The sequence below is a fragment of the Oncorhynchus mykiss genome, chromosome 3 (genome assembly GCF_013265735.2).
Source record: "Oncorhynchus mykiss isolate Arlee chromosome 3, USDA_OmykA_1.1, whole genome shotgun sequence".
Classification (NCBI taxonomy): Eukaryota; Metazoa; Chordata; class Actinopteri; order Salmoniformes; family Salmonidae; genus Oncorhynchus; species Oncorhynchus mykiss.
The window spans coordinates 14,220,629-14,247,207 of NC_048567.1; the positions used below are offsets into that span (position 1 = coordinate 14,220,629).

Genomic DNA, 26,579 nt, shown 5'->3' on the forward strand with positions numbered 1-26,579 from the left:
AGATTTCCCTTCACTGCAACTTAGGGACCTAGCCCGAACAATGAAAAACAGTCCCAGACCATTATTCCTCCTCCACAAAGCTGTATAGTTGGCACTAGCATTGGGGCAGGTTGCGTTCTCCTGGTATCCGCCAAACCCAGATTTGTCCGTCGGACTGCCAGATGGTGAAGCATGATTCATTCACTCCCGAGAATGTGTTTCCTTTGCTCCAGAATCCAATGGCGGCGAGCTTTACACAGCTCCAGCCGATGCTTGGCATCACGCATGGGGATCCTAGGCTTGTGTGCGGCTGCTCAGCCATCAAAACCCATTTCATGACGCTCCCGACAAACAGTTCTTGTGCTGACGTTGCTTCCAGGGGCAGTTTGGAACTCGGCAATGAGTGTTGCAACTGGGGACAGATGACTTTTACACGCTTCACGCTTCTGCACTCGGCAGTCCCATTCTGTGAGCTTGTATGTCCTACCACTTTTACACATCTTGATAAAGTTTGTTGTTGCTCCTAGATGTTTCCACTTCACAAATAACAGCACTAACAGTTGACCGGGGCAGCTCCACTTCACAAATAACAGCACTAACAGTTGACCGGGGCAGCTCTAGCAAATTTGATGAACTGGCTTGTTGGAAAGGTGGCACCTTATGACGGTGCCACGTTGAAAGTCACTGAGCTCTTCAGTAAGGCCATTCTACTGCCAATGTTTGTCTATGGAGATTGCATCGCTGTGTACTCAAATCAAATCAAATTTATTTATATAGCCCTTCGTACATCATCTGATATCTCAAAGTGCTATACAGAAACCCAGCCTTAAACCCCAAACAACAAGCAATGCAGGTGTAGAAGCACGGTGGCTAGGAAAAACTCCCTAGAAAGGCCTAAATCTAGGAAGAAACCTAGAGAGGGACCAGGCTATGAGGGGTGGCCAGTCCTCTTCTGGCTGTGCCGGGTGGAGATTATAACAGAACATGGCCAATATGTTCAAATGTTCATAAATGACATGGTCAAATAATAATAATCACAGGCAGAACAGTTGAAACTGGAGCAGCAGCACGGCCAGGTGGACTGGGGACAGCAAGGAGTCATCATGCCAGGTAGTCGTGAGGCATGGTCCTAGGGCTCAGGTCCTCCGAGAGAGAGAAATAAAGAGAGAAAGAAAGAATTAGAGAGCATACTTAAATTCACACAGGACACCGGATAAGACAGGAGAAGTACTCCAGATATAACAAACTGACCCTAGCCCCCCGACACATAAACTACTGCAGCATAAATACTGGAGGCTGAGACAGGAGGGGTCAGGAGACACTGTGGCCCCATCCGATGATACCCCCGGACAGGGCCAAACAGGAAGGATATAACCCCACCCACTTTGCCAAAGCACAGCCCCCACACCACTGGAGGGATATCCCACAAAGATCTCCTAACACGGCACAACCCAAGGGGGGGTGCCAACCCAGACAGGAAGATCACATCAGTGACTCAACCCACTCAAGTGACACACCCCTCCTAAGGACGGCATGAAAGAGCACCAGTAAGCCAGGGACTCAGCCCCTGTAATAGGGTTAGAGGCAGAGAATCCCAGTGGAAAGAGGGGACCCGGCCAGGCAGAGACAGCAAGGGGGGTTCGTTGCTCCAGAGCCTTTCCGTTCACCTTCACACTCCTGGGCCAGACTACACTTAATCATATGACCCACTGAAGAGATGAGTCTTCAGCAAAGACTTAAAGGTTGAGACCGAGTTTGTGTCTCTCACATGGGTAGGCAGACCATTCCATAAAAATAGAGCTCTATAGGAGAAAGCCCTGCCTCTAGAGACAATTAGGAGGCCTGCGTCTTGTGACCGTAGCGTACGTGTAGGTATGTACGGCAGGACCAAATCAGAGAGATAGGTAGGAGCAAGCCCATGTAATGCTTTGAAGGTTAGCAGTAAAACCTTGAAATCAGCCCTTGCCTTGACAGGAAGCCAGTGTAGGGAGGCTAGCACTGGAGTAATATGATCACATTTTTTGGTTCTAGTCAGGATTCTAGCAGCCGTATTTAGCACTAACTGAAGTTTATTTAGTTCTTTATCCGGGTAGCCGGAAAGTAGAGCATTGCAGTAGTCTAACCTAGAAGTCTAACCTAGAAGTAACAAAAGCATGGATTAATTTTTCTGCATAATTTTTGGCCAGAAAGTGTCTGATTTTTGCAATGTTACATAGATGGAAAAAAGCTGTCCTTGAAACAGTCTTGATATGTTCGTCAAAAGAGAGATCAGGGTCCAGAGTAACGCCGAGTTCCTTCACAGTTTTATTTGAGATGACTGTACAACCATTAAGATTAATTGTCAGATCCAACAGAATATCTCTTTGTTTCTTGGGACCAAGAACAAGCATCTCTGAGTTTAAAAGTAGAATGTTTGCAGCCATCCCCTTCCTTATGTCTGAAACACAGGCTTCCAGCGAGGGCAATTTTGGGGCTTCACGATGTTTCATTGAAATGTACAGCTGTGTGTTATCCGCATAGCAGTGAAAGTTAACATTATGTTTTCGAATGACATCCCCAAGAGGTAAAATATATAGTGAAAACAATAGTGGTCCTAAAACGGAACCTTGAGGAACACCGAAATGTACAGTTGATTTGTCAGAGGACAAACCATTCACAGAGACAAACTGATATCTTTCCGACAGATAAGATCTAAACCAGGCCAGAACTTGTCCGTGTAGACCAATTTGGGTTTCTAATCTCTCCAAAAGAATGTGGTGATCGATGGTATCAAAAGCAGCACTAAGGTCTAGGAGCACGAGGACAGATGCAAAGCCTCGGTCTGATGCCATTAAAAGGTAATTTACCACCTTCACAGGTGCAGTCTCAGTGCTTTGATTGGGTCTAAAACCAGACTGAAGCATTTCGTATACATTGTTTGTCTTCAGGAAGGCAGTGAGTTGCTGCGCAACAGTCTTTTCTAAAATTTTTGAGAGGATTTGAGTACATTCGATTTTATACACCTGTCAGAAATGGGTGTGGGTGAAATAGCTGAATCCACTAATTTGAAGGGGTGTCAACATACAGTACCAGTAAAAATGTTGGACACACCTACTAATTTCAGGGTTTTTCCTTTAGTTTTACTATTTTCTGCATTGAAAAATAATGGTGAATAACACACATATAGAATCATGTAGTAACCAAAAAAGTGTTAAACAAATCCAAATATATTTTATATTTGAGATTCTTCAAAGTAGCCACCCTTTGCCTTGATGACAGCTTTGCACACCTTTGCACACCCATGGCATTCTCTCAACCACCTTCACCTGGAATGTTTTTCCATTGTCCTGTTGAAATATGATAGTCCCACTAAGCGCAAACCAGATGGGATGGCATGTTGCTGCAAAATGCTGTGGTAGCCATGCTGGTTAAGTGTGCCTTGAATTTGAAATAAATCACTGACAGTGTCACCATTAAAGCACCCCCATACCATCACACCTTCTTCTCCATGCTTCACAGCGGGAACTACACATGCAGAGATCATTGGTTCACCTACTCTGCGTCTCACAAAGACACGGCCAGTTGGAACCCAAATCTCAAATTAGGACTCATCAGACCAAAAGACATATTTCCACGAGTCTAATGATAATTGCTCATGTTTCTTGGCCCAAACAAGTCTCTTTTTCTTACTGGTGTCCTTTAGTAGTGGTTTCTTTGCAGCAATTCGATCATGAAGGCATGATTCACACAGTTTCCTATGAACAGTTGATGTGAGATGTGTCTGTTACTTGAACTCTGCAAAGCATTTATTTGGGCTGCAATTTCTGAGGTTGGTAACTCTAATGAACTAACTCTGGCTCTTCCTTTCCTGTGGCGAGCCTCATGTGAGCCAGTTTCATCAAGTTCTTGATGGTTTTTGCGACTGCACTTGAAGAAACTTTCAAAATGTTTGAAATGTTCTGTGTTGACTGACCTTCATGTCTTAAAGTAATGATGGACTGTCGTTTCTCTTTGCTTATTTGAGCTGTTCTTGCCATAATATAGACTTGGTCTTTTACCAAATAAGGCTATCTTCTGTATACCACCCCACCCTTGTCACAACACAACTGATAGGCTCAAACGCATTAAGGAAAGAAATTCCAGCAAAGTGGCTACTTTGAAGAATCTGAAATATAAAATATATTTAGATTTTTTTAACACTTTTATGGTTACTACATGATTCCATATGTGTTATTTTATAGTTTGATGTCTTCATTATTATTCTACAATGTAGAAAATAGTAAAAATAAAGAAAACCCTGGCATGAGTAGGTGTGTCCAAACTTTTGACTGGTACTGTACTTTTGTATATATAGTGTACTCCGGACTCTGACATTGCTCGTCTTAATATTTCTATATTTCTTAATTCCATTCTTTTAGTTTTTAGATTTATGTGTATTGTTGTGTATTGTTAGATATCACTGCACTGTTGGAGCAAGGAACACAAGCATTTCGCTACACCCGCAATAATGTTTGTGTATGGAGATTGCATGGCTGTGTGCTCAATTTTATACACCTGTCAGCAATGGGTGTTGCTTAAATAGCAGAATCCACTCATTTGAAGGGGTGTCCACATACTTTTGTATATATATAGTGTACTATGTTGGCCTTGGGCCCAGTATTTATCAAATCAGTCTCCACCAATTAACCATAACCCTGTTTTCACAACCTCTCCCGGACACTGATACAGAGACCAGGTCAGGTCAGGTCGTGATACAGATACCAGGTCAGGTCCAGTAGAAAGACACTCTGAGGCGGTCATCCAGTCACTTAGAGCCGTGAGAGTAGTGACACTGTCGTCAGCAGCAGCCCAGCACAGGATACCTTGTCGGAAGGATCCGTGTGGGGTGAATGCGTCACATGGCCCAAGGTCATGACGCTGTTCCTCCCAGGCATAGAACCTAGGAAATGGGGTGAGAGATTGTGTACACTACACTATAGCTCAAGGATTTTTGAGGAATGTTACTTAGGTGTCTGGGGAAGGTGGGGGGGGGGGGGGGGGGGGGGGGGTAGTTATCTAAATGTCACTTAATGCATCAGTTTGTTGGGGAGAGATAAAGATCTCTAGAGTTTAGAGGTTGAGACATCTGAGACCAGTACAAAACAAAATACAACAATTATGAGGTGACGTCTACATTCCACGGGACGTTTATTAACAGTCAAATAATAACAATGCAGTTTTATTCAAGAGAGCCTGAAAATCCCTCTCATATAAATGGGTGTCTGACAATAAATAGTTGGAGACATACTGTATACGTTGTCCCTAAATCTCAATAAACACCCTACTCCTTTGTCCACCAGAGGTTACCCTGGAGCTGTGAAAGTGTTGTTTGAGAATAGGCTCACCATGTCAATGCACAGGTAAATAACAACAGTACTAGTCTATAATGTGCTTTTTATTGGTGGCCTATGTGACAGCTTATTTGCAATTGATAATGCCAAAATGAATTAATTAATTCTAGAAGGCTACAGAATAGAATTTTGGGAGCACACAGTATTGTGGTATTTTTAAAACAATTTGTTTTGACAGGGATTGCTGGATTTTTTAAAATCTATTTTTTATCAGTACTGTAATTAATGGAACACATCACTGAAAAGCCCATCAAAACGGTATTTCAAAAAGAGAGCGACAAGCTAAAATAGTTGTCTAACTGAATTGGTGATTGACCCTCACCATCTGAAATTATCATATTTGATCATCTGGTCATAAAACCCTTACCCTCTTATGCAATTACCAGCCTCTAGAATTATCCAATGAGTAGGCTAGGCTACATCTGCGTGAGGACCCCCCCCCCCCCCAACACACACACAGATGTAAAGTACTTAAGTAAAAATACTTTAAAAAACGTAAGTAGTTTTTGGGGGTATCTGTGCTTTACTTTAATACATTCCTAAAGAAAATAGCTTAAAAGACGGAATTTGAAATGATTTATACTTGTACTTCTCCTTTTGATACTTAAGTACATTTTAGCAATTACATTTACTTTTGATACTTAAGTATATTTAGAACCAAATACTTTTAGACTTTATTAGTATTTTACTGGGTTACTTTACCTTTTACTTGAGTAACTTTCTATTAAGGTATTTATACTTTTACTCAAGTATGACAATTGGGTACTTTTTCCACCACTGCATGCACGCACGCACGCACGCACGCACACAGAGAGAGCGAGAGAGAGAGAGAAAGAGAGAGCGAGATACTTTTTTATGGCGCACTCTCATACAGTATATCCTCATAACCCTTGCAAATAAGAATAGCGCCCCAGTCAACTGTCATTGGTGAGCGTATCACATGCCGCTAGTGGAGGTGTTCGATGTTCGATGTTCGTGTTCAGGTGAGCTCATACAGTTAGTTATACAGTCCTTATCCGCTACTTTCATGAGCCACGGAGAGGAGGACCTGGGACACAGCTGGCCCATCGTGGTATACTTTCCCGCACTCCAGGGAAGAGCACGGACAGGGCAGAGGCAGGACAGTGAGAGGACGAGGCATCAGAGGACAACAACACGGAGAGCGGACACAGCCGAACCCAACGCGACATGGAGATGACAACCCGCAATTTGCACCTCGACTCCAAAGTTGACAATTGCGATGGAGTGATCAACAGAAATGGCGGGGACATGACGGAGATATCTGTGCCTCTGTCCCACTCTGGGAAGCGTATGCCTCAAATCGAGGGGGGCAATCTTTATAGATTGCGAGATAGAAAAGTTTTATTGGAGAACAAAAAGTGTCTGTGCGCATGGGCTCTAGGCACTGCGCTGGTTGGGACACTGCTCATGATACTGCACGCGGAGCTGTGTCCGTTTATTTACCAACCGGTAAGTCATTTTGGTCACGTCACATTCCGTAAAATTCACTTTCAACTACCAACAAGACTGTTAAAATATAATCATGCTAACGAATTTATCAAGGAAAGCATAACAAATCCCTGGCAATTAAAGTTGTTTGCTGTTGGTTTTCAGTTTCAGTGAAATAAAGTGGACCTACATTATAGTCTTGCAACTCTCAAGTTGAAAGAGAAGAACTGAAAGAGCTGTTTCTATTTAAAAATGTTACGATCAAGACAGTGAACTTAAAGTACAAGGCTTCCCTCAGAATGCTAACATTCAAAGTGGGTCAAAGACAGGTGTCAAACATATGCCACTATGAGTTGTACAGGCCATTATGGATATACAGAATATTCATAATTTCTCAGCTCACATATTTTGATTAATCAAGAGACAAGTTATCATGTGCCATAAAAGTGATTTAGTCTAAGACACCTGTTGACCTGTCATAGCCACATGCCAGAGAGAGAGAGAGTAAAGTCAGTGGTACATCGTATTTGGAAAGCTCACAATATATGATTCCCCTTAGAACAGCAAATGCCATCATGATTATCAAGTTACTGTTGAATAGGCTAGTGGTGAGAACACCAAGGTTGTCCTTGTAATAAGTCAAATAAATCAGATTGATTCTCTACCTAATCGTTAACTACACCTGTTTGACACCACAGGGACCATGTTGGTTTGGTGCGCTACAGACCTCTTTAGGGTTCAATACCTTGTCCCCACCTGACCAATGATGAAATGACCAGCAACGCAGGCCTCAACAGCAGCATGTAATACAACTGAAACCTGCAGGAATCAACTGACCTACTGCTGGCCAAGCCACCACAGAAATTCATTGAATAGTAGCAGCTATCTCAGGGAACCAGATATCCTGTGTATACCCCTAGTACTCTGACTAGGCTGCTCAAGAAAGAGAGTCTGTCTGAGAATAGGTCACAGACCTACTGAACACTATTTGTGTTTTTTTAATGAGTGAATGTCACCCCCCTTGTGTGGAGAATGAGTTTCAACTTCTGCATTGATAATTAACATGTTAAAGGGATACTTTGGGATTTTGGCAATGAGGCCCGTTATCTACTTCCCCACAGTCAGATGAACTTGTGGATGTCATTTTTATGTCTCTGTGTCTAGTATGAAGGAAGTTGGATGTAGTTTCACGAGCAATGCTAACTAGCATTAGCGCAATGACTGGAAGGCTATGGGTAACTGCTAGCACGCTCTGGGGAAGTATAAAGGGTCTCATTGCCAACATCTCAAAGTATCCCTTTAACATGAAGAGGTCAGTCAGACGGACAGAAAACAGGTGCTGTTGATACAACATAAAGATCATGAATGCTATTATCAACCTACATGTGCCCTGTAGCTCTACCACAAAATCCTTGGATTAATCTATGTACAGAAATACTATATTCAGTCCATTCATAGGAAGAGAACGGAACGGCGTGTCTAATTGTTGTCGTAACCATTTCCTTGATTAACAGACCCGTTAAACAAGCATGACTTGCGTCACAGCATAATAGCATAACCCACAACTGGGATTTGAACCCGGTGACCTTCTGATTATGAGCCCATTTCCAGAACCACTGCTTGCTTGGTACTGCCGTCTCTTCACATCAACATACAGATTAGGATGGATAAAAATGTCAGTCCACACAGTCAAGCAGTTTTTAACTCCGTCCCACTGAAGTTCTAGAATATACGTGCCAGGTCCATAAGTAGAAAAGAGGCTCTCAGCAACTCACCCATGATGCAACCAAATGTCAGACCACCTTAACACTATAAGGTAGGTGTTTCCTACCCTGGTGTACCAACCTGACCATGGCACTCGCCATTTTTTTCAATTCACTTTCACTTATCAAGTGAAGTGAAAACAATGGAGTGAAACAATCGGTCAGCCTGGTTATACCTGCCTGGCCATCCAGTGAAAGGAGATCCAATCTGAGGTCCCTATACTTTGAGGTAATTACAGCTAGATGAGCAAGCTATAGTTCCTGTCCAGCTGATCTAATTCCTCCGTGTAATGGTCCCAAGGCAAGTGAAGTGAAAACTGCTGAGTGCAGCAGGCAGGCTGTTTAAATCAGGCTGATTTCAGGGAGAGGAGATCCAATCTGTTTGTTTGATTAAAATGATTGTCATGATTGATCAAATATTGATTGCCAACTAGGCTGACACGCAGAAGTTGATGTTGCAAACAGCTCCATATGCTGATGTATCTGGCAATTACCCGGGCAGGCATTTCCATGCATTTTTCCCTATACATTATCTTGATTTTGAAAACCAATTGAGTTTGCCAAACTATTATTTTTGGAAATGCATAAGTTGTATCAAAACTCAAAAAAACATAGGCTACATGATGAGTGAGATAACTGGATGCTCAGAAATAGCTAGAAGACTGGTATACCCTCTCTGTATGACAGTGTATTTAAGGATACTTTTCCTTGGAAACCAGGTTATACAGGATGAGGAAAATGTGCTATTTGTGGTACTTTTTCCACATTGTATTTGTTTCCCTTCACAGCTAGTGTTTCTCAGGTTGCCCACGGTCATTTTGGATCTTTCCACATCATTTGTGTTTCATTAGAGACTGTTTGAATAATGCAAGAGTTTCACCTCTCCTGGAGATGGGGGGCTGGGCTGAGGCTGGGCTGATTGTCAAGGTCTTTGGGCCAGCATGCCAGACTGATATTACTGAGTGTGACCATCTAGTTAGTTACATCAGCTAATCTGCACTGTGTTTATCCAGAGTTAAATGGCGTCAGGTTTGACTGTGTGCCAAGAGGATGCGTTTCTATAGTAAAGCCGATACAACACCATCATGTTGTGACTGTAAAAACAAAACAAACAACAATGATGATTGATGTTATTAGAGACGGCCTAGCAACTATTTGGGTGTGCCATTGTCACGGAACACAGCACACAGAGGACATTGTTGCAAATGAACTAGACCTTATCAAAAGTGACCAACAGCAGGGGTTTTTCATTCTTTTAATAATTAATTTAGAATTATGATGAATGTTTCAGGCTCTACTCACATCCTCTACTCACAGCTTCTGTCTGAAGGCTGATGGGATGGATTCTGGCCTGCATTGGTCTTGGGTGGCCTTCCTGTCTGTCCAAGGCCTAGATAAACAACGGTGTTAGAGTTACTATAAATTAGGTCGTTTCAAAAAGGCTTGAAATTACTCTGTTTCCAAAGGGAAAATATTCCAAAAACAAATTTAGACACTCAGAGCTGTGGTCTCCATGTGATAGAGGTCTAATAATGTAGTCAAATTAACGTTACGCTGATGTGGAGTCCAATTAGGCTTGGGATAAAATTAGACATGATGCAGATGCTACAAGTGAAATTGTGGAAAACAATCAAAGTTGCCAACGCACGTCACACCATACCACCTCTCTGCGTTGAAGTTTCCCTAGCGTTGTCTGAAAATTTGCAATTATAACTTTTAGACTGTAAACTCCAACCACCCATCATTAAATGAACTCCCCGTTAAAACTTTCATCGAGGTTACATCAGTTGCCTGCGTGGACGTCATGGCAATAAACAGCACAACTTTTATCACTCAGCCTACTTAGCCTACTGTCGAGACGATCGTTTCAAGTACAGGGAAGTCAAGTGATAGTTACTCACGGGGTTAATTATTAAGACACTCAGCCTACTTATCAGATGTGTTGACATATCATTGCATAATTCGCGGGAAGTAGTATGCTAGCGCTGATGGTCTGCTAATACAGGACTAGTAAAGGCCCAGTGCACTACTTTTGTGAAAATATTTAAACTAAATCTATTTGTAATTGAGGGTTTACCAGCATTTGAAACTTGAGTCTGATAATTATCTGTACAAAACAGTTAATCTGATAATATTGTACTTGTGGAATATAAAAATACTTGTTTGATATATGTTTTCCATTTTCTTGAAATACTTTGCAAATGCAACTTATTTCTATGTGTAAATTGAAACGGTGTATTCATTCCTTTTACCTTTCAGTAGATCTTAACCAGAGCAATTTATTGTAGTGAATGCATACCGGTACAGCAGTAGCCTCGTGGTTAGAGCATTGGGCCAGGAACCAAAAGGTTGCTAGATTGAATCCCAGAGCTGACAAGGTACAAATCTGTCGTTCTGCCCCTGAACGAGGCAGTTAACCCACTGTTCCTAGGCTGTCATTGTAAATAACAATTTGTTCTTAACTGACTTGCCTAGTTTTAAAAAAAGTGTAATTTCATACAGGTCCCCTGTGGGAATTGAAATTCACAACACTAGTGTTGTGAGTTCAACAACTAAGCCACATCATCATAAACCACTTGATGTCTCAATGTACTCTATTGCACTTTGTTTTTCTTCATGGTGATAGAAATATTTGAAGACAGACTTTCTGGATTCTATTAGAATGACAATCGCTGAGAAAAAGACAGGGCAACAACTCTTACCATTACAACCATTGAATCCTGCAAGATACTGTTCTTTTCCCCAATTGTTTACACACTAAAATTGGAACTTGAAACGCAATCACCGAAACCTGAAACTCGTGTACTAAATCCCGAAACCAAGTCTGCAAAATTGCAAGCACAATTCCTGCTTTACACTCAGTTTTAAATTCTATATCACACTTTTTGCAAAACACTACACACAGATCTCTACATTAGGCACAACATTCAAAATTAAAATCTCTTTAGTCCCTTTGGAAAGCAACGCCAATCACAATGCCAAGCTCTATAAACCAATTGGCAACTGTATTGCATTTGTGTGTATTTATTTATGTATATTTGAGTAGGTTTACATTGCTGTATACATTACTGTAACAATCTTTTACAACCGGCTTAGTTGTTGAACTCACAACACTGATGAGATATTCATAGTAGTGTTTTGTGTTGAGCACATCAGTCTGTTGTTGGTTGGTAGACAGATCTATTCATATGACGCGTGTGTCTGTCATTTTGATGCAGAAAAACACTTTGGAAAGAGACAAAACAGTTTTGAATGCAGTGTTTGCTTTTTGCCAGATATTTGTAGAGTTTTGCATTTTGTGTTTGTGGTTTTGTGTTTAGAGTTTTGGGGAAATGGCCCAAAGATTCAGCAAACGTGTGTAAACAACTGTGGAAAACCATACTTATACAACTACCTTTTTTGACAAAGTGGAGATACTGAAAAAAAAAAAGTATGCCTATGCTACAGATGTCTATATCGGCCCAGTGCACTACTTTTGTGAAAATATATATTTTTTGGTTTTCAAATTGTATTTTTTATTTGTATTAATATATGTTTTTTTTTAATTCATATTTTTCAGGGGCTGCTGCAACACCCTCAGCACCCCCACTTCCAGCGGCTATGTTCATTGCTACAGAAGCCAAATCCTGTTCCCTTTTCTTTCATCTAACTAAATGTACCATGATCTTTAGGTTTTGCTGCAGTCCAGGGTAAAGTTGATAAACTGATTTAGGAATCTTGGATAGCATGTCACCTCTCACCTGGTTAGTGATTTACAGGTTTAGATTTCATTTGCTGCAATTTCACACATTTCGCCAGAGGGCAGAGAGAATATTTACCAATTTTATAACTGATTTCATGGAATTCTACAAATTCTGCTATAGGGAGGAGAGAAATGTTTGTAGTGTTTTGCACTGACTTATGCCATGTTAATATGATATCTGAGTGAGAGCGAATAACAAAATCAATGGGAGCCCCCTGGAGATCAGGGCCCCTGGGTAATTGAACCACTTTTACACAATTACTAGTTTGCATAGCTGTCTAGACCAATATAGAAAAAGTTAGCTGACGTGCTAATTGAGTGAGTCTCAGTGACTGACATAACAGTAGAAAAACTGCTTATACACAACCAAATTTTGATTGCACCTTGTGTATTGTGTACCTTGCACCAAATTGCACCTTGTGTATTCTACTATTCTATCTCTCAACAGTAAGTTGAGACCCTGACTAAGTTCCTAAAATAACCAATAAACAAAAAAAATACTTATTTTGGGTCGGGGCACCCTAGTAGGCGCGGGGCCCTAAGCGTTGTCGCTTAGTGGCTAGGGCCGGCTCTGCTAGTTTATAAAGATTGTTTTAATGCATCAGCTAAGAGCTCTGTAGGCCTACACTCATCTTATTTGGTTGCGCGACCTGGTGGTTCACTTGAAGCCAATACTTCATATCATGCCAGGTCAATATGCCTACTTGATCTAATGCCACCCAAGTGTGTGCGTGTGTTCGTGAGGGTGCATGTGCATCACACACATGATAAAGTTGTCACCAAATCAGTGTGCGTGACCAGCGGAGACTGAAGGTCAGAGCATTCCACTAACACTAACACACTGCTACTGGAAATGCCAAACGGAAAAGAATCGAAAACAGAAGCACTGTTTGAATAACTTTAAACCTCCCTTTAATGTCTTTATCTTGTCTGTCATCCTCTTTCTCCCCAGGGCTCCCGCTACGCCTTTATCATCAACTGCTCCATCAGCATATCCACTGGGTGTCTTCTGATTCTCATCGTAGCCTTCCATTATAAAGACATTAGGGTGAGTGTGTATTCTCTCTGACCTCTGATCCCATTGTTGACTGTGCAGCCCAGCTCTCTATCACTGGAAAGAACTGTGTTAGTTACTCTTTGAACATAGGAGTTGAAGGCAGGGGTTACGTTAAATCACTAATTGTTAAAGGTAAGCAGGATTAGGCGGCCGGCCACCTGTAGCCTACAGGCTAGAGATAACAAGTATGATAATGTAATCAGACAGACACTATTTACATCATGCAGGTTTTTCCGATCAAATAGCCTAACCTAAATGGTGCTCAATCAAATTAACAAACAACATATCCTAAAAACAGGAGAGGTCAAAGTAAAATGGACAATATGGAATGTACAATCACAAATGTTGTCCAGGAGTTTCACCTCATTGTCATGATCAGTTGTTTCAAGTTTGTATTGGTCCATTTTTGACAAGCTGATCATAGCGAAAAATAAAACACTTTTCCTGCTGTGTAAACACATTGCAAATAGGCTTGAGATAACTCCTGATAAAGTTGGGTATCTGATATTCAGAGCTTACCGTTTTTTATATCGCTTACACACTAAAAGTGGTACTTGAGGCACACTCAGTGAAACTATTAACTCATGTACTACCTAATCTTCAGACCAAGTCTGCAAAACTGCAAGCACATTATCTGCTATACAATCAGTTTGCAATTGTAAAACACACTTTGTACAAAACACTAAACACAGTTCTCAACATTAGACACATCATTCAAAACCAACAGGTCTTGTGTTTTGTTTGGAAAACACTGCCATTCCAAATGCCACACATTTACCGATTACCTACACCCAGTATTCATGTTTGAATACTTGTTTCCACCGCACACTGAACATGCAAAAGACACAAGATTGTATTGTTTTACATTTTTCACATCCGTGTGTATAAGAGCTAATCATTTGATGGTTTGTGTGTAGAGTTTTGATGCATAAATACTATTTTGAGAAAAGTCAAAATAGTTTTGAATGAAGTGTTTAGTTTTGCAAGAGATGTGTGACGTTTTGCATGTTGTGTGTGTGTTTTGGGGTTTTGTGGGTAGAGTCTAAAGAAAGGAGCCATAGTTTCAGAAATCATGTGTAAGCAATTGTCAAAAACTGTAAATAACCAAATTGATTAGTCACAGGAATCAGGACTAATACAGCCAATGCAATGGCCTGTTTTACAAACGGTGGGCCTACCACATGGATGGGCATTCATAAAATTCCATTGCTGGCCGACATTCTAGGCTACATCCCAGTAAGCACAAGCCGACGTCTTTTGGATGTCTTTTTTTGGTCCTGTCCGGATGTCTTTTTGGGGTGTTTTACAAATGGTAAGCTTACCACATAGATTGGCATTCATACAATTCAATTTCAGGCAACACTGTTGGCTACACCTTAGTAAGCTCAGCTCGACGCCTTTTGGACATCTTTTTGGTGCAGATCCTGCCGGCCTTGATTTCCACATCCACGGACATTGGTTTTTGGTGCGGTCCGGACCAAATCTAAACCAATCATACACGTCTATGTTTGATTCAGATTTTGTACGGTCTGGACCAGCCTTAATTTGGCCCAAACATAGACATCTATAAAATCATTTTTCAACTTTCATTCAGAACCGAAAATTAACCTGATTTCAACGTCCGGAAAATATGCCTTTTCAACGACCTAGAAAATATTTATTTTAAACATATGGTAAATACCTGTTTAACTTTCATTCAGAACCTAAATTAAACCTAACTTCAACGTCTGGAAAAGACGTCTTTTAGACGTCTTTTCAACGTCATTTTGCTTACTGGGATTATTCTAGTTTTGTGGGGAGGCCGCATTTTTTCATTTGCCATTAGTGTTTTTTGTTTTACATACTTCTTATTTGATCTGGAAGTGAATTGCTCAAATTTTGTGGCTGTCCTACCAACCTCACTTTGATAACATTCAGCTGTTGGTTTGTTCATTGATTGGTCACAAAAAATTCTGATGCTGATTTGCCTTGATGATATCTTGATTACACACACAGACTGTCAGCAGGACTTCTTAGTAAATAACCATGCGGTGGCTTACACACACTCACATGCACGTTCCCCCTGATGACACTCGAATTCACGGAGACCTGTACAGTTCTCTAGTCGTCTTATTTTCATCCTTGCTCTGTAATACCTTGTCAATGCACAAGGTGTCAGGACTTTAGTGAAGATACTGAAATTCAATATGTTAATATCCTTACTGCTCAGTATAGAAGTCAACAAGGTACTATATGATAAACAGGTTAGTGCAAGGTGTGAAGACTGTGCAGAAGTAGATATATTTTATGTACCACTCAGTGCAGTATATGATTGCAATTTTTGCCAATTTCTTACACATGATTTCTGAAACTATGGCTCCTTTTCTCTAGACTCTACCCACAAAACCCCAAAACACACACACAACATGCAAAACGTCACACATCTCTTGTAAAACTAAACACTTCATTCAAAACTATTTTAACTTTTCTCAAATGGTGTTTTAGCATCAAAACTCTACCACAAAACATTAAATGATTAGCTCTTATACACGGCAACTACACATGGATGTGAAAAATGTAAAACACTACTATCTTGTGTCTTTTGCATGTTCAGTGTGCAGTGAAGTCCACCGCAGTTTGTCATAGCACTCACACGTACATGTATGTGCACAAATATAAACAGTATGTATGCATATTCAGTATATATTTGCACTATAAACAGAAATGCAAGAGGGGGGAAATACAATTTATTTACTTCTCAAAACATTTTATTTTCATCCAGATTTCGGGATGAACAGTAAAACGGGATGAACAGACAAAACAAATACAGTAGAAGATAAACAAATAGGCTTGTCCTTGTCCTCATCCTCGTCCTTGTCCTCTTCCTCCTCCTCCTCCTTATCCTCGTCCCCCTCTTACTCTCACTCCTCTTCCTCTAACTCTCTCTTTCACTGAGTGTGCCTCAAGCACCACTTTCAGTGTGTAAGCGATTATAAAACACTGTAAATAAAACATAGTGGGGCAGGTCCCATTCATACATTTTTTGACAAAAGGGTAGGCAGCCAGAAGGTTTTTCAGGCCACACTGCCTGGTCTTTAAACACCTGTTAGGTTGACATCCATGTGTAGGCATATCTGAGAGGAGGGGGGGATCTGCGCAAGTGCTGCGGGGAGATAAGAGAGGTGAGGTTCCAAGCAAGGATGAAGGTTATCGTTTTTGAGCTGTGCATTGGGCCTCCATATTTAGGCTGAAAACAAAACATGCGGCAGCACAACCTAGTGTTAACCTTTCTCACTCTCAAAAAAAAAACAGAAAAGAGAAGGACATTATCAGAGAAATGAAGCATAGAAAGAAAAAATAGGAAGAGGAAAATGGACAGAGAAAAACGAACCCAGCTGATATTTCCTCATATCATGGGTCCCCCTCTTGATTATCATGTGAGCATCGTTCAGGACGGTGTGCAGGCGGAGAGAGTGATATGTGGCTGGGGTCCCCAGGCACTAGTAAACACACATTCCCAGGGTTATGGGCTGTCAATATCATCACCTGTCTCTACATGATCCCCAACCCTAAGCCTCTTCCCAGCTCCCATTCCCATTGGGTTCTGATGGCCCTGCTTGTACAGTGGCAGGCCTAACTGCTGGCTTGGATACATTCCAGGATGAGTAGCACTTACTCCCTCCCCTTTCAGTTACATATAAAGACCCCTCTTCATTGGTGGCAGATCATTTGCATTTACCAGAGGGCCTCATTTCATTCTGCTGTGTGCGACATACTTTTAATGAGGCTCACAGGTGCGTAGTGTTTACACACAGGAATTGAACATCTGTAATTCTTTGTACATCTTCAACATGTTCCAAGCAAATTGCATTTGCTTACCGGTATATACTGTATAACTATAATGTACAAATAAGAACAAGACTTTCTTATTGTAAAAATGTAGGGTTAGGATTGGTTGGTAATGAACTGTATTTTTACGTTGGCTTGCTGGTGGTTTGGGTGTGGGCTACCCAGGTAGTGTGTCTGTGAGAACACATAAGATGGAGGTACAGTTGAATTTCTATAAACGTTTCCAAAGATAAAAGACAAGGAAAATAACTTGCACCAAAAAAGAACTGAAATGAATTGTAATGTTTATCAGACTGCCACACGGATTAGCCATAGATTAATAACATTTCCAAACACTTCCGCCCAAATACGCAAAGAGTATGGTGGACCAATGCTTCAAACTTGGCCTTCGTTAGCCAATACAGAGAAACTCCCAGCACGCAGGCATTCAGCTTAATCTACCAACCAATCATCTCCCACAGCAACTTCCCCCTAACCCTCCCGCTTACACTAGCACATCACAACCACAGAGCCACGTCTCGCAGTAGTGTGATTCACTAAAATTAAATGATGGCAAATACTTTACTCAGTCGGTGACTCCTATAGAATTCTATGGTCACTCACACTAAGGCCAACTTTGAGTGGTTGATATACCAAGCTTATATGCGCTTTTGTTGACTCGATGGCCATTAGTGGAGGTGTTGATTCGATTACCACTGGTGGTGTTGACTCGATGGCCACTGGTGGAGGTGTTGACTCGATGCCCATTAGTGGAGGTGTTGACTCGATGGCCACTGGTGGTGTTGACTCGATGGCCATTAGTGGAGGTGTTGACTCGATGGCCATTAGTGGTGGTGTTGTCTCGATGGCCATTAGTGGAGGTGTTGACTCGATGGCCACTGGTGGAGGTGTTGACTCGATGGCCATTAGTGGAGGTGTTGACTCGATGGCCATTAGTGGAGGTGTTGTCTCGATGGCCATTAGTGGTGGTGTTGTCTCGATGGCCATTAGTGGAGGTGTTGACTCGATGGCCATTAGTGGTGGTGTTGTCTCGATGGCCATTAGTGGAGGTGTTGACTCGATGGCCATTAGTGGAGGTGTTGACTCGATGGCCATTAGTGGAGGTGTTGACTCGATGGCCATTAGTGGAGGTGTTGACTCGATGGCCATTAGTGGAGGTGTTGTCTCGATGGCCATTAGTGGAGGTGTTGACTCGATGGCCATTAGTGGTGGTGTTGTCTCGATGGCCACTGGTGGAGGTGTTGACTCGATGGCCATTAGTGGAGGTGTTGATTTTGATGGCCACTGTTGGAGGTGTTGACTCGATGGCCACTGGTGGAGGTGTTGACTCGATAGCCACTGGTGGAGGTGTTGGCTTGATGGCCACTGGTGGAGGTGTTGACTCGATAGCCACTGGTGGAGGTGTTGGCTTGATGGCCACTGGTGGAGGTGTTGACTCGATAGCCACTGGTGGAGGTGTTGGCTTGATGGCCACTGGTGGAGGTGTTGGCTTGATGGCCACTGGTGGAGGTGTTGACTCGATAGCCACTGGTGGAGGTGTTGGCTTGATGGCCACTGGTGGAGGTGTTGACTCGATAGCCACTGGTGGAGGTGTTGGCTTGATGGCCACTGGTGGAGGTGTTGGCTTGATGGCCACTGGTGGAGGTGTTGACTCGATAGCCACTGGTGGAGGTGTTGGCTTGATGGCCACTGGTGGAGGTCTTGGCTTGATGGCCACTGGTGGAGGTCTTGGCTTGATGGCCACTGGTTGAGGTCTTGGCTTGATGGCCACTGGTGGAGGTCTTGGCTTGATGGCCACTGGTGGAGGTCTTGGCCATTGTCCACAGGAACTGGAATGGGCCACCAGCCACAGTGTGAGGTCAGCTTGCCCCACTGGCCACTGGAGGTACTGTGTCTTCTGTGTTAGGGGGCACAGGGTAATCTTGTACGGGAGCCTGGCTGGTCCCTGGGACTGGAGCTAGGGTGACTCCATGGACTACTGCAGGCCTGACAAACTTGGCATTATTAAGTTAGATCTGAGACTGCACAAGGTACTGCAGTGGAGATGGAAGTTCTAGTCTGAAAGGGTACAGCAGTGAAAATGGAGTTGTAGTCTGAAAGGGTACTGCAGTTGGGCTAGGAATGAAGGTGGAGCACAGGGAACTGGAGTTTAGTCTTGAGCTCATGTGAATAGGTAATAGTAGAGTTTTGGACAAATCCATTTCTGAAATGTGGCTTGGAGTGGGCCTGGGATGGATGGTTTCTTTGTTTCCATATACTTGATTTGATGTGTAATCTCCCTCATTCTCTATCTGAAGATGAGCCCTCAGTCAGATGGGAATCTGTACTCCATTGTTGTCCTTTCCACCACAATAGCTCGTTCTGGCTCGAAGGATGTAAAAACTGGTTAGGGTTGGTTGGCCAAGGACTGTATTTTGAGGTTGGCTTGCTCTGCCCTGGAGGTTAGTCTATAAGAACACAGATGATGGAGGTACAGTTGAATTTCTATAAATGCAGGTGAAAGGTAAGGAAATGAACTTGCACCAAAAGCCTCAGGTGAGCCAATTTCAAGGCAAGGGTGTGGCAAAATCAAAGGAAAGTTGTGGCAATATCAAGGGAAGGTGTGGCGATAACTAGGGACGGGTGTGTCAATATCAAGGGAAGAGTGTGGCAATATCAAGGGAAGGGTGTGGCAATATCAAGGGAACGGTGTGGCAATATAAAGGGGAAGAATGTGGCTTAAGTTACCCCTCTGCTGCAGGAACTGGGTGGCTGGGTGATTGGGCAATGGGAAAGTCAGTCAAGGGCAGAAAGACTATGAACTGAGTGTTCTAATATGCTTACGGCAGTTTCAAATATCAAGAGTTACAAAGAAACCTCAAAGCACCAGGAATTGGAGGTTTTGGCGAGCGAGGGATTTGGTTTTCATTGTCTTTAGTGATATAATAAAGTGATATCTTGGACTTGTGTCATGTCAGACTAGGATCAGACAGGATTATATTCATCATCTAAGAGACTTGTGAGTCAGAGGGCTTGTGTCGCTTACAACCCCCACAATCTTGACTTTCACTGGCTCCGTATCTGCTTGGGTGGGTCTTTGTTTGCCTTGGCATCATGTTTCTGTTGTTCTTCCAATTCCCACCTTTAGTTAATCATCATCATTTCATTATCATGCCAGCAGCATACCACACTGCTGGCTTGCTTCTGAAGCTAAGCAGGGTTGGTCCTGGTCAGTTCCTGGATGGGAGACCAGATGCTGTTGGAGGGCCAGTAGGAGGCATTCTTTCCTCTGGTCTAAAAAAATATCCCAATGCCCCAGGGCAGTGCCCTGTGTAGGGTCCCGTCTTTCGGATGGGACGTTAAACGGGTGTCCTGACTCTCTGAGGTCATTAAAGATCCCATGACACTTATCGTAAGAGTAGGGGTGTTAACCCCGGTGTCTTGGCTAAATTCCCAATCTGGCCCTCAAACCATCACAGTCAGCTAATAATCCCCAGTTTACAATTGGCTCATTCATCCCCCTCCTCTCTCCTGTAACTATTCCCCAGGTCGTTGCTGCAAATGAGGACGTGTTCTCAGTCAACTTACCTGGTAAAATAACGGATAAATAAAACATTTTTTTCCTTAATGCTTCAAATCAAATGAACAATTCTCCGTTGACATTCTTCATTTACTACCTCTCTCGCGCTCTCTCCCCCACTCAATCCCTTTCCCTCTTGCAATCTCTCTCTCTCTCTCTCTCTCTCTCTTTCTCTCTCTGTCTCTCTCTGTCTCTCTCTCTCTTTCACTCTCTTTCCCCCCTCTCTCCCTCTAACTCTCCTCCTCCCTCTGGCTCTTCCGTTCACCCTCATCCCTTTCTCTCTCTCGACCCTGTCCCGACCCCTCTCTTTTTTCTCCAGCTCTTCATCATTGACCACAACCAGGTGGACTGGCGCATCGCCATGACAAGCCGCAGGGTGCTGGGCATCTCCCTGGAGCTGCTGGTCTGTGCCATCCATCCTGTGGGCACCTACTGGGAGGTGGGCATCCCTGCACCCATCGCCAGGGAGGGGGTAGAGGTCAACTCCTCCAACTCGGCGCCGCTGTGTGTGTCCTCCCGCCACGGGGAGGTGCTGTTGGACACAGAGCTGCTACTGTCGGCACTGATGTTCCTCAGGCTGTACCTGGTCCACAGGACGATCCTACTGCACAGCAAGGTGCTGCTCAGTGCCTCCTATAGGAGTATCGGCTCGCTCAACAACATCAACTTCACGTTCCGCTTCGTGCTCAAGGTGCTGATGAACAAGTACCCGGCGCGCACGCTGATGGTGTTCATCTTCTTGTTCTGGCTCATCGCCTCCTGGATGCTCACGCTGTGTGAGAGGTAGGGTAGAGGGGCGTGCACATGCTGGCACACACTCATGCTCACACACACACACATACATACCTCATGCTCACACACATACATACACGCACGACTCACGCACGACTCACGCACCTCTCTCTCTCTCTCTCTCTCTCTCTCTCTCTCTCTCTCTCTCTCTCTCTCTCTCTCTCTCTCTCTCTCTCTCTCTCTCTCTCTCTCTCTCTCTCTCTCTCTCTCTCTCTCTCTCTCTCTCTCTCTCTCTCTCTCTCTCTCTCTCTCTCTCTCTCTCTCTCTCTCTCTCTCTCTCTCGCTCTCATACACACACACATCTCATGCATGACTCACACACACTCTCCTGTTTGAGAAACACAGGCACAAACAGACGTCTGTGTGATAGACAGAACAGAAAATGAGGACACACAGTGAGAGATAAAAACAGTTTGCCTAAATATAAATATAACACATTACTACTGCCAGCACAGAAACACGCACACATACACATACACCCCTACACAGTTTATTACAAACAGACTGGGGCAATCAATTGATCACTCTACTTCAAATATTGATGGTCAATTTGAGTTCCCCATTCGGAAAGGATGTCTAGTAACAGATTCAATGTAGATCGTTTTCTGTTGAGTTACTCCGACAAATTACTCTTCATTGCGAGCCAACACATACCGTCCTAGGCCTCTGAAGTCGGCTTGTGGCCAATGTGAGGTCATTTGTTTAGGCTGAACCTACAATGGGATGGGATTCTTAGATCTCAGTTACATAGAGAAATCAAACGTGTTAATTAATCAAGCTGCATGTTAAACAAACTGACGTTTTGGTTATACTATCTGATGATTGACAGATTGTAAGACTTCTGAGTAACACCCAAAAGGTATAATGCATTATAACTTCCCTGTAGGCAATAGAAGACTTAAGATGAACACTGAATTGGAATGGTCTTGAAATAGATTCTGAGAAAACAACAACTTACAAAAGTCAGCTAATTTTTGAGTCAGTTTCACCATCTGTCCAGACAATTCAACTTCTATTTTCTCTTTCCTGGAATTGAAACAGGACCTTCCCTGACCCCACAGCCACTGCTATATAAACAGATAATCACCGTGAAATCCTTCCTTACAAGCCCTTAACCAACAATGCAGTTTTAAGAAAATAAAGTTAAGAAAATATCTACTAAATAAACTAAAGTAAAAAAATCTAAAAATTGTTACACAATAAAATAACAATAATAAGGCTGTATACAGGGGGTACTGGTACCGAGTCAATATGCGGGGGTACAGTTTAGACAAAGTAATTTGTACATGTAGGTAGGGTTAAAGTGACTATGCCTAGATAATAAACAGCGAGGGGGGGGGGGGGGGGGGGGGGTTCAATACAAATAGTCCGGGTGGCCATTTGATTAATTGTAAAACAGTCTTATGGCTTGGGGGTAGAAGCTGTTAAGGAGGATTTTGGACCTAGACTTGGTGCTCTGGTACCGCTTAGCAGAGAGAACAGTCTATGACTTTGGTGACTGGAGTTCTTGACAATCAGATTTGACAACTTAATATATCTGCTTTTGTCTTACCCATTGGTCTGATCTTGTTAGTAATGTAATGTCTAGATAATATTGATAAAATCTATGAATATCTTCATGTAAGACATATGTATCTGTGTATGTAGTGAGTGACCCCAGGGTGTGTGGCCCTCTACAGGCAGACACAGGAGGAGACTGGTCGTATGGACACAGCTCTCTGGCTCATTGCCATCACCTTCCTCACCGTGGGATACGGGGACGTGTCCCCCAAAACCAGCTGTGGCAAAGTGGTGTGCCTCTTCACCGGAGTCATGGTAACTATATGGAGTCATGGTAACTATATGGGGAATGGAGAGATAGGGAAAATAACATTTCTAGCCTGAATGTCAAAGCATGATAAAGCCTGTATCTTAAAGGTTACAATGGCTTTTTAAAGCAGAACATTACTGTAAAGTAGACAGGCTAAATAACATACAGAGGCTTGCGAAAATATTCACCCCCTTGGCATTTTTCCTATTTTGTTGCCTTACAACCTGGAATTCAAATATATTTTTGGGGGATTTGTATAATTTGATTTACACAACATGTCTACCACTTTGAAGATGCAAAATATTTTAAATTCTGAAAATAACAAGAAATAAGAATCGTGATACAGTGAATTATAAGTGAAATAATCTGTCTGTAAACAATTGTTGGAAAAATTACTTGTGTCATGCACAAAGTAGATGTCCTATCCGACTTGCCAAAATTATAATTTGTTAACAAGAACGTTGTGAAGTGGTTGAAAAACGAGTTTTAATGACTCCAACCTAAGTGTATGTAAACTTCCGACTTCAACTGTATATACTGAGATCGTGTGACACTTAGATTGTACACAGGTGGACTTTATTTTATCTTTATTTTAAGTAATTATATGACTTCTGAAGGTAATTGATTGCACCAGATCTTAGTTAGGGGCTTCCTAGCAAAGGGGGTGAATATACAGTATATGCACGCACCACTTTTCAGTTTTGAATTTTTTGCAACAAGTTATTTTTTTTCATTTCACCAATTTGGACTATTTTGTGTATGTCCATTACATGAAATCCAAATAAAAATCAATTTAATTTTGAGGTTGTAATGCAACAAAATAGGAAATACAACAAAGGTGATGAATCATTTTGCAAGGAACTGTACATGTACTGTACATGGCTTCATGTCTCTGCAGGTGTACAGATGTATGATACAAATTTGAGCCAGTTTTCTACAGCAGGGAAATAATCCTGCAACAACAGGAAATGTGAATTACTATATGGATTATAATTAATGGACATTTTTGTAAGGGTTGATACATTTTTCGTAAGGGAAAATCATGTCTGAAATTTCAAGGTGGAAATGACAAACTTCAGAAGCCTTTTTAAACCTCAGATACACTGCATTGCAGGTAGGTTATTCTGCAACAGGGTGATCAAATTAAGAAGAATAGAGGGAAACTGAAACACTAGTCAGTGCTCTCTAGTTGGTTGTTTTGTAAGTACCTATTACATTGAAGTGGCTGCAGAAAGTGACTTACTTACAGTAGAAATACAGTGGTGCTTGGTGCCACCCAGTCCCGATATTGACTTTGATGCTGGCGGCTAGTTGCTGGGTACATGCAGAGAGCACGCCATGTACAGTACTGCTTCTTTCTCTATTATCTTCCATGATGGCATTCTTACAATGTCAGCATGTGCCCCCTGTGTGTTGCCAGTGCATGCTATGATGTCTTAAAGTGCAGTAGCTGTATTTTTCATATTGAAGCTTTTCTATTCTATTCTGAAAATGTAACACTACTGTACCACTGTAATAGTATTATTATTATTGTTTACCCCACTATCAGCCTGTATTTGACATATTCAGGGGAGAATGCCTGATGATGTCTTGGTTGTTTATGGGTCAGAGAAGTGATTCTCTAGTACCAGGCACTCTCTCATCACACACACGCTCACACACACGCACACATGTACAAACACACAGACACACACACAGACACACACACACAGACACACACACACACACACACACACACACAGAGACACACACAGACACACACAGACACACACACGTACAAACACACAGAAACACACGCGCACGCACACACACACACACACGTACAAACACACACACACACACACACACACACATGTACAAACACACAGACACACAGACAGACACACACACACACACACGTACAAACACACAGACACACACGCGCACGCACACACACACGTACAAACACACACACACACACACACACACGTACAAACACACACACACACACACACACACACACACACACACACACACACACACACACACACACACACACACACACACACACACACACACACACACACACACACACTGGAGTAGTTGTTATGTAGATGTCTCGGCACTGAGCAGAGGTGGGGAGATGTGAAAGGTTACAGTGGGTTTTATGGGTGAACTCAAAGAGTACAGGCACTGATAATATTGAACTTTATTTTCATAGCACGTTTCTTACAGAATGCAGCCCCAATGTGCTCTACATGATAACATATGACCTTTCTCTTGTCCAACGACGAAAGCAGGCAGTGTGGTCATTGACTCATGTATTGTTATGTCTGTGACTCAAACACTTTGGTTACACCCAATGGTAAGAAAGGCACACGTAGTAGAAAAAAAGCTCATTTGAAACACTGTAAACATATTTGAAATTTGTGAAAGTGCTGTAACTCTTATGTTCAAGCAGTCTTGGTGCCATGGAAATGACATTAAATAATACACTTCAGGTCTTGTTCTGTCATAGAAAAGAACACAGGAGTTTCACTATGATATATTGTCATATTCAACTGCCATTGTTTACTAAACAATGGACCCTCACCAGTAAGAATATAGGCCAATATCTCAGTTAAGTAGGTTGATGCTGAGTACAAAGAGTTGATAGGTTTTTACAATGGAAAAAATATTTGAGAAGGAGATGGAGAGGGATGGAGAGTAAAGGGAGAGTGAGAGGTGGGAGGTTGGAGGGGGTGGAAGATGGAGCATAAGAGGGAGCTGGGGAGTGAAAAGGAGAGTAGAGAGAGTGAGGGAGAGTGGAATGCAGAGGGAGATGCAGAGGTAGAGGGAGAGTGAGAAGTAGAGGGAGAGATAGAGGGAGATAAAAAATTTACTCATATCCACATGGCAGTCAATGAAACTGAAATACATGGATATCAAATCATAGTTGATTGGATATTACAATACATACACAACAAAACTTTGAAGTTGAAATTCAAGACAATATGTACATTCAGGAGACTCAAAGTTTTGTTTTGTTAATTTACAGTACCAGTCAAAAGTTTGGACACACCTACTCATTCAAGGGGTAGTCTTTATTTTTTACTGGTTTCTACATTGTAGAATAGTAGCGAAGACATCAAAACTATGAAATAACACAAATAGAAGCATGTAACCAAAAAAGTGTTAAACAAATCAAAACATATTTTATTTTTGAGATTCTTCAAAGTAGCCACCCTTTGCCATAATGACAGCTTTGCACAC

General features: G+C 42.3%; 1 protein-coding gene across 2 annotated transcripts in view; it reads left to right on the top strand.

The window, feature by feature from the left end:
• The first annotated feature begins 6,196 nt into the window (after nt 1–6,196).
• The window catches only part of LOC110510617 (intermediate conductance calcium-activated potassium channel protein 4), a 41,790-nt gene continuing 21,407 nt past the window's right edge, over nt 6,197–26,579 (top strand). The window contains exons 1-4 of one of the 2 annotated variants that reach the window (XM_036975406.1): nt 6,197–6,818; nt 13,255–13,350; nt 21,066–21,529; nt 23,218–23,353. In XM_036975406.1, coding sequence (XP_036831301.1) covers nt 6,537–6,818; nt 13,255–13,350; nt 21,066–21,529; nt 23,218–23,353 — 978 coding nt within the window. In that variant the 5' untranslated portion in view covers nt 6,197–6,536. The remainder of the gene's footprint in view (nt 6,819–13,254; nt 13,351–21,065; nt 21,530–23,217; nt 23,354–26,579) is intronic. The other variant, XM_036975405.1, reaches the window with a different exon arrangement.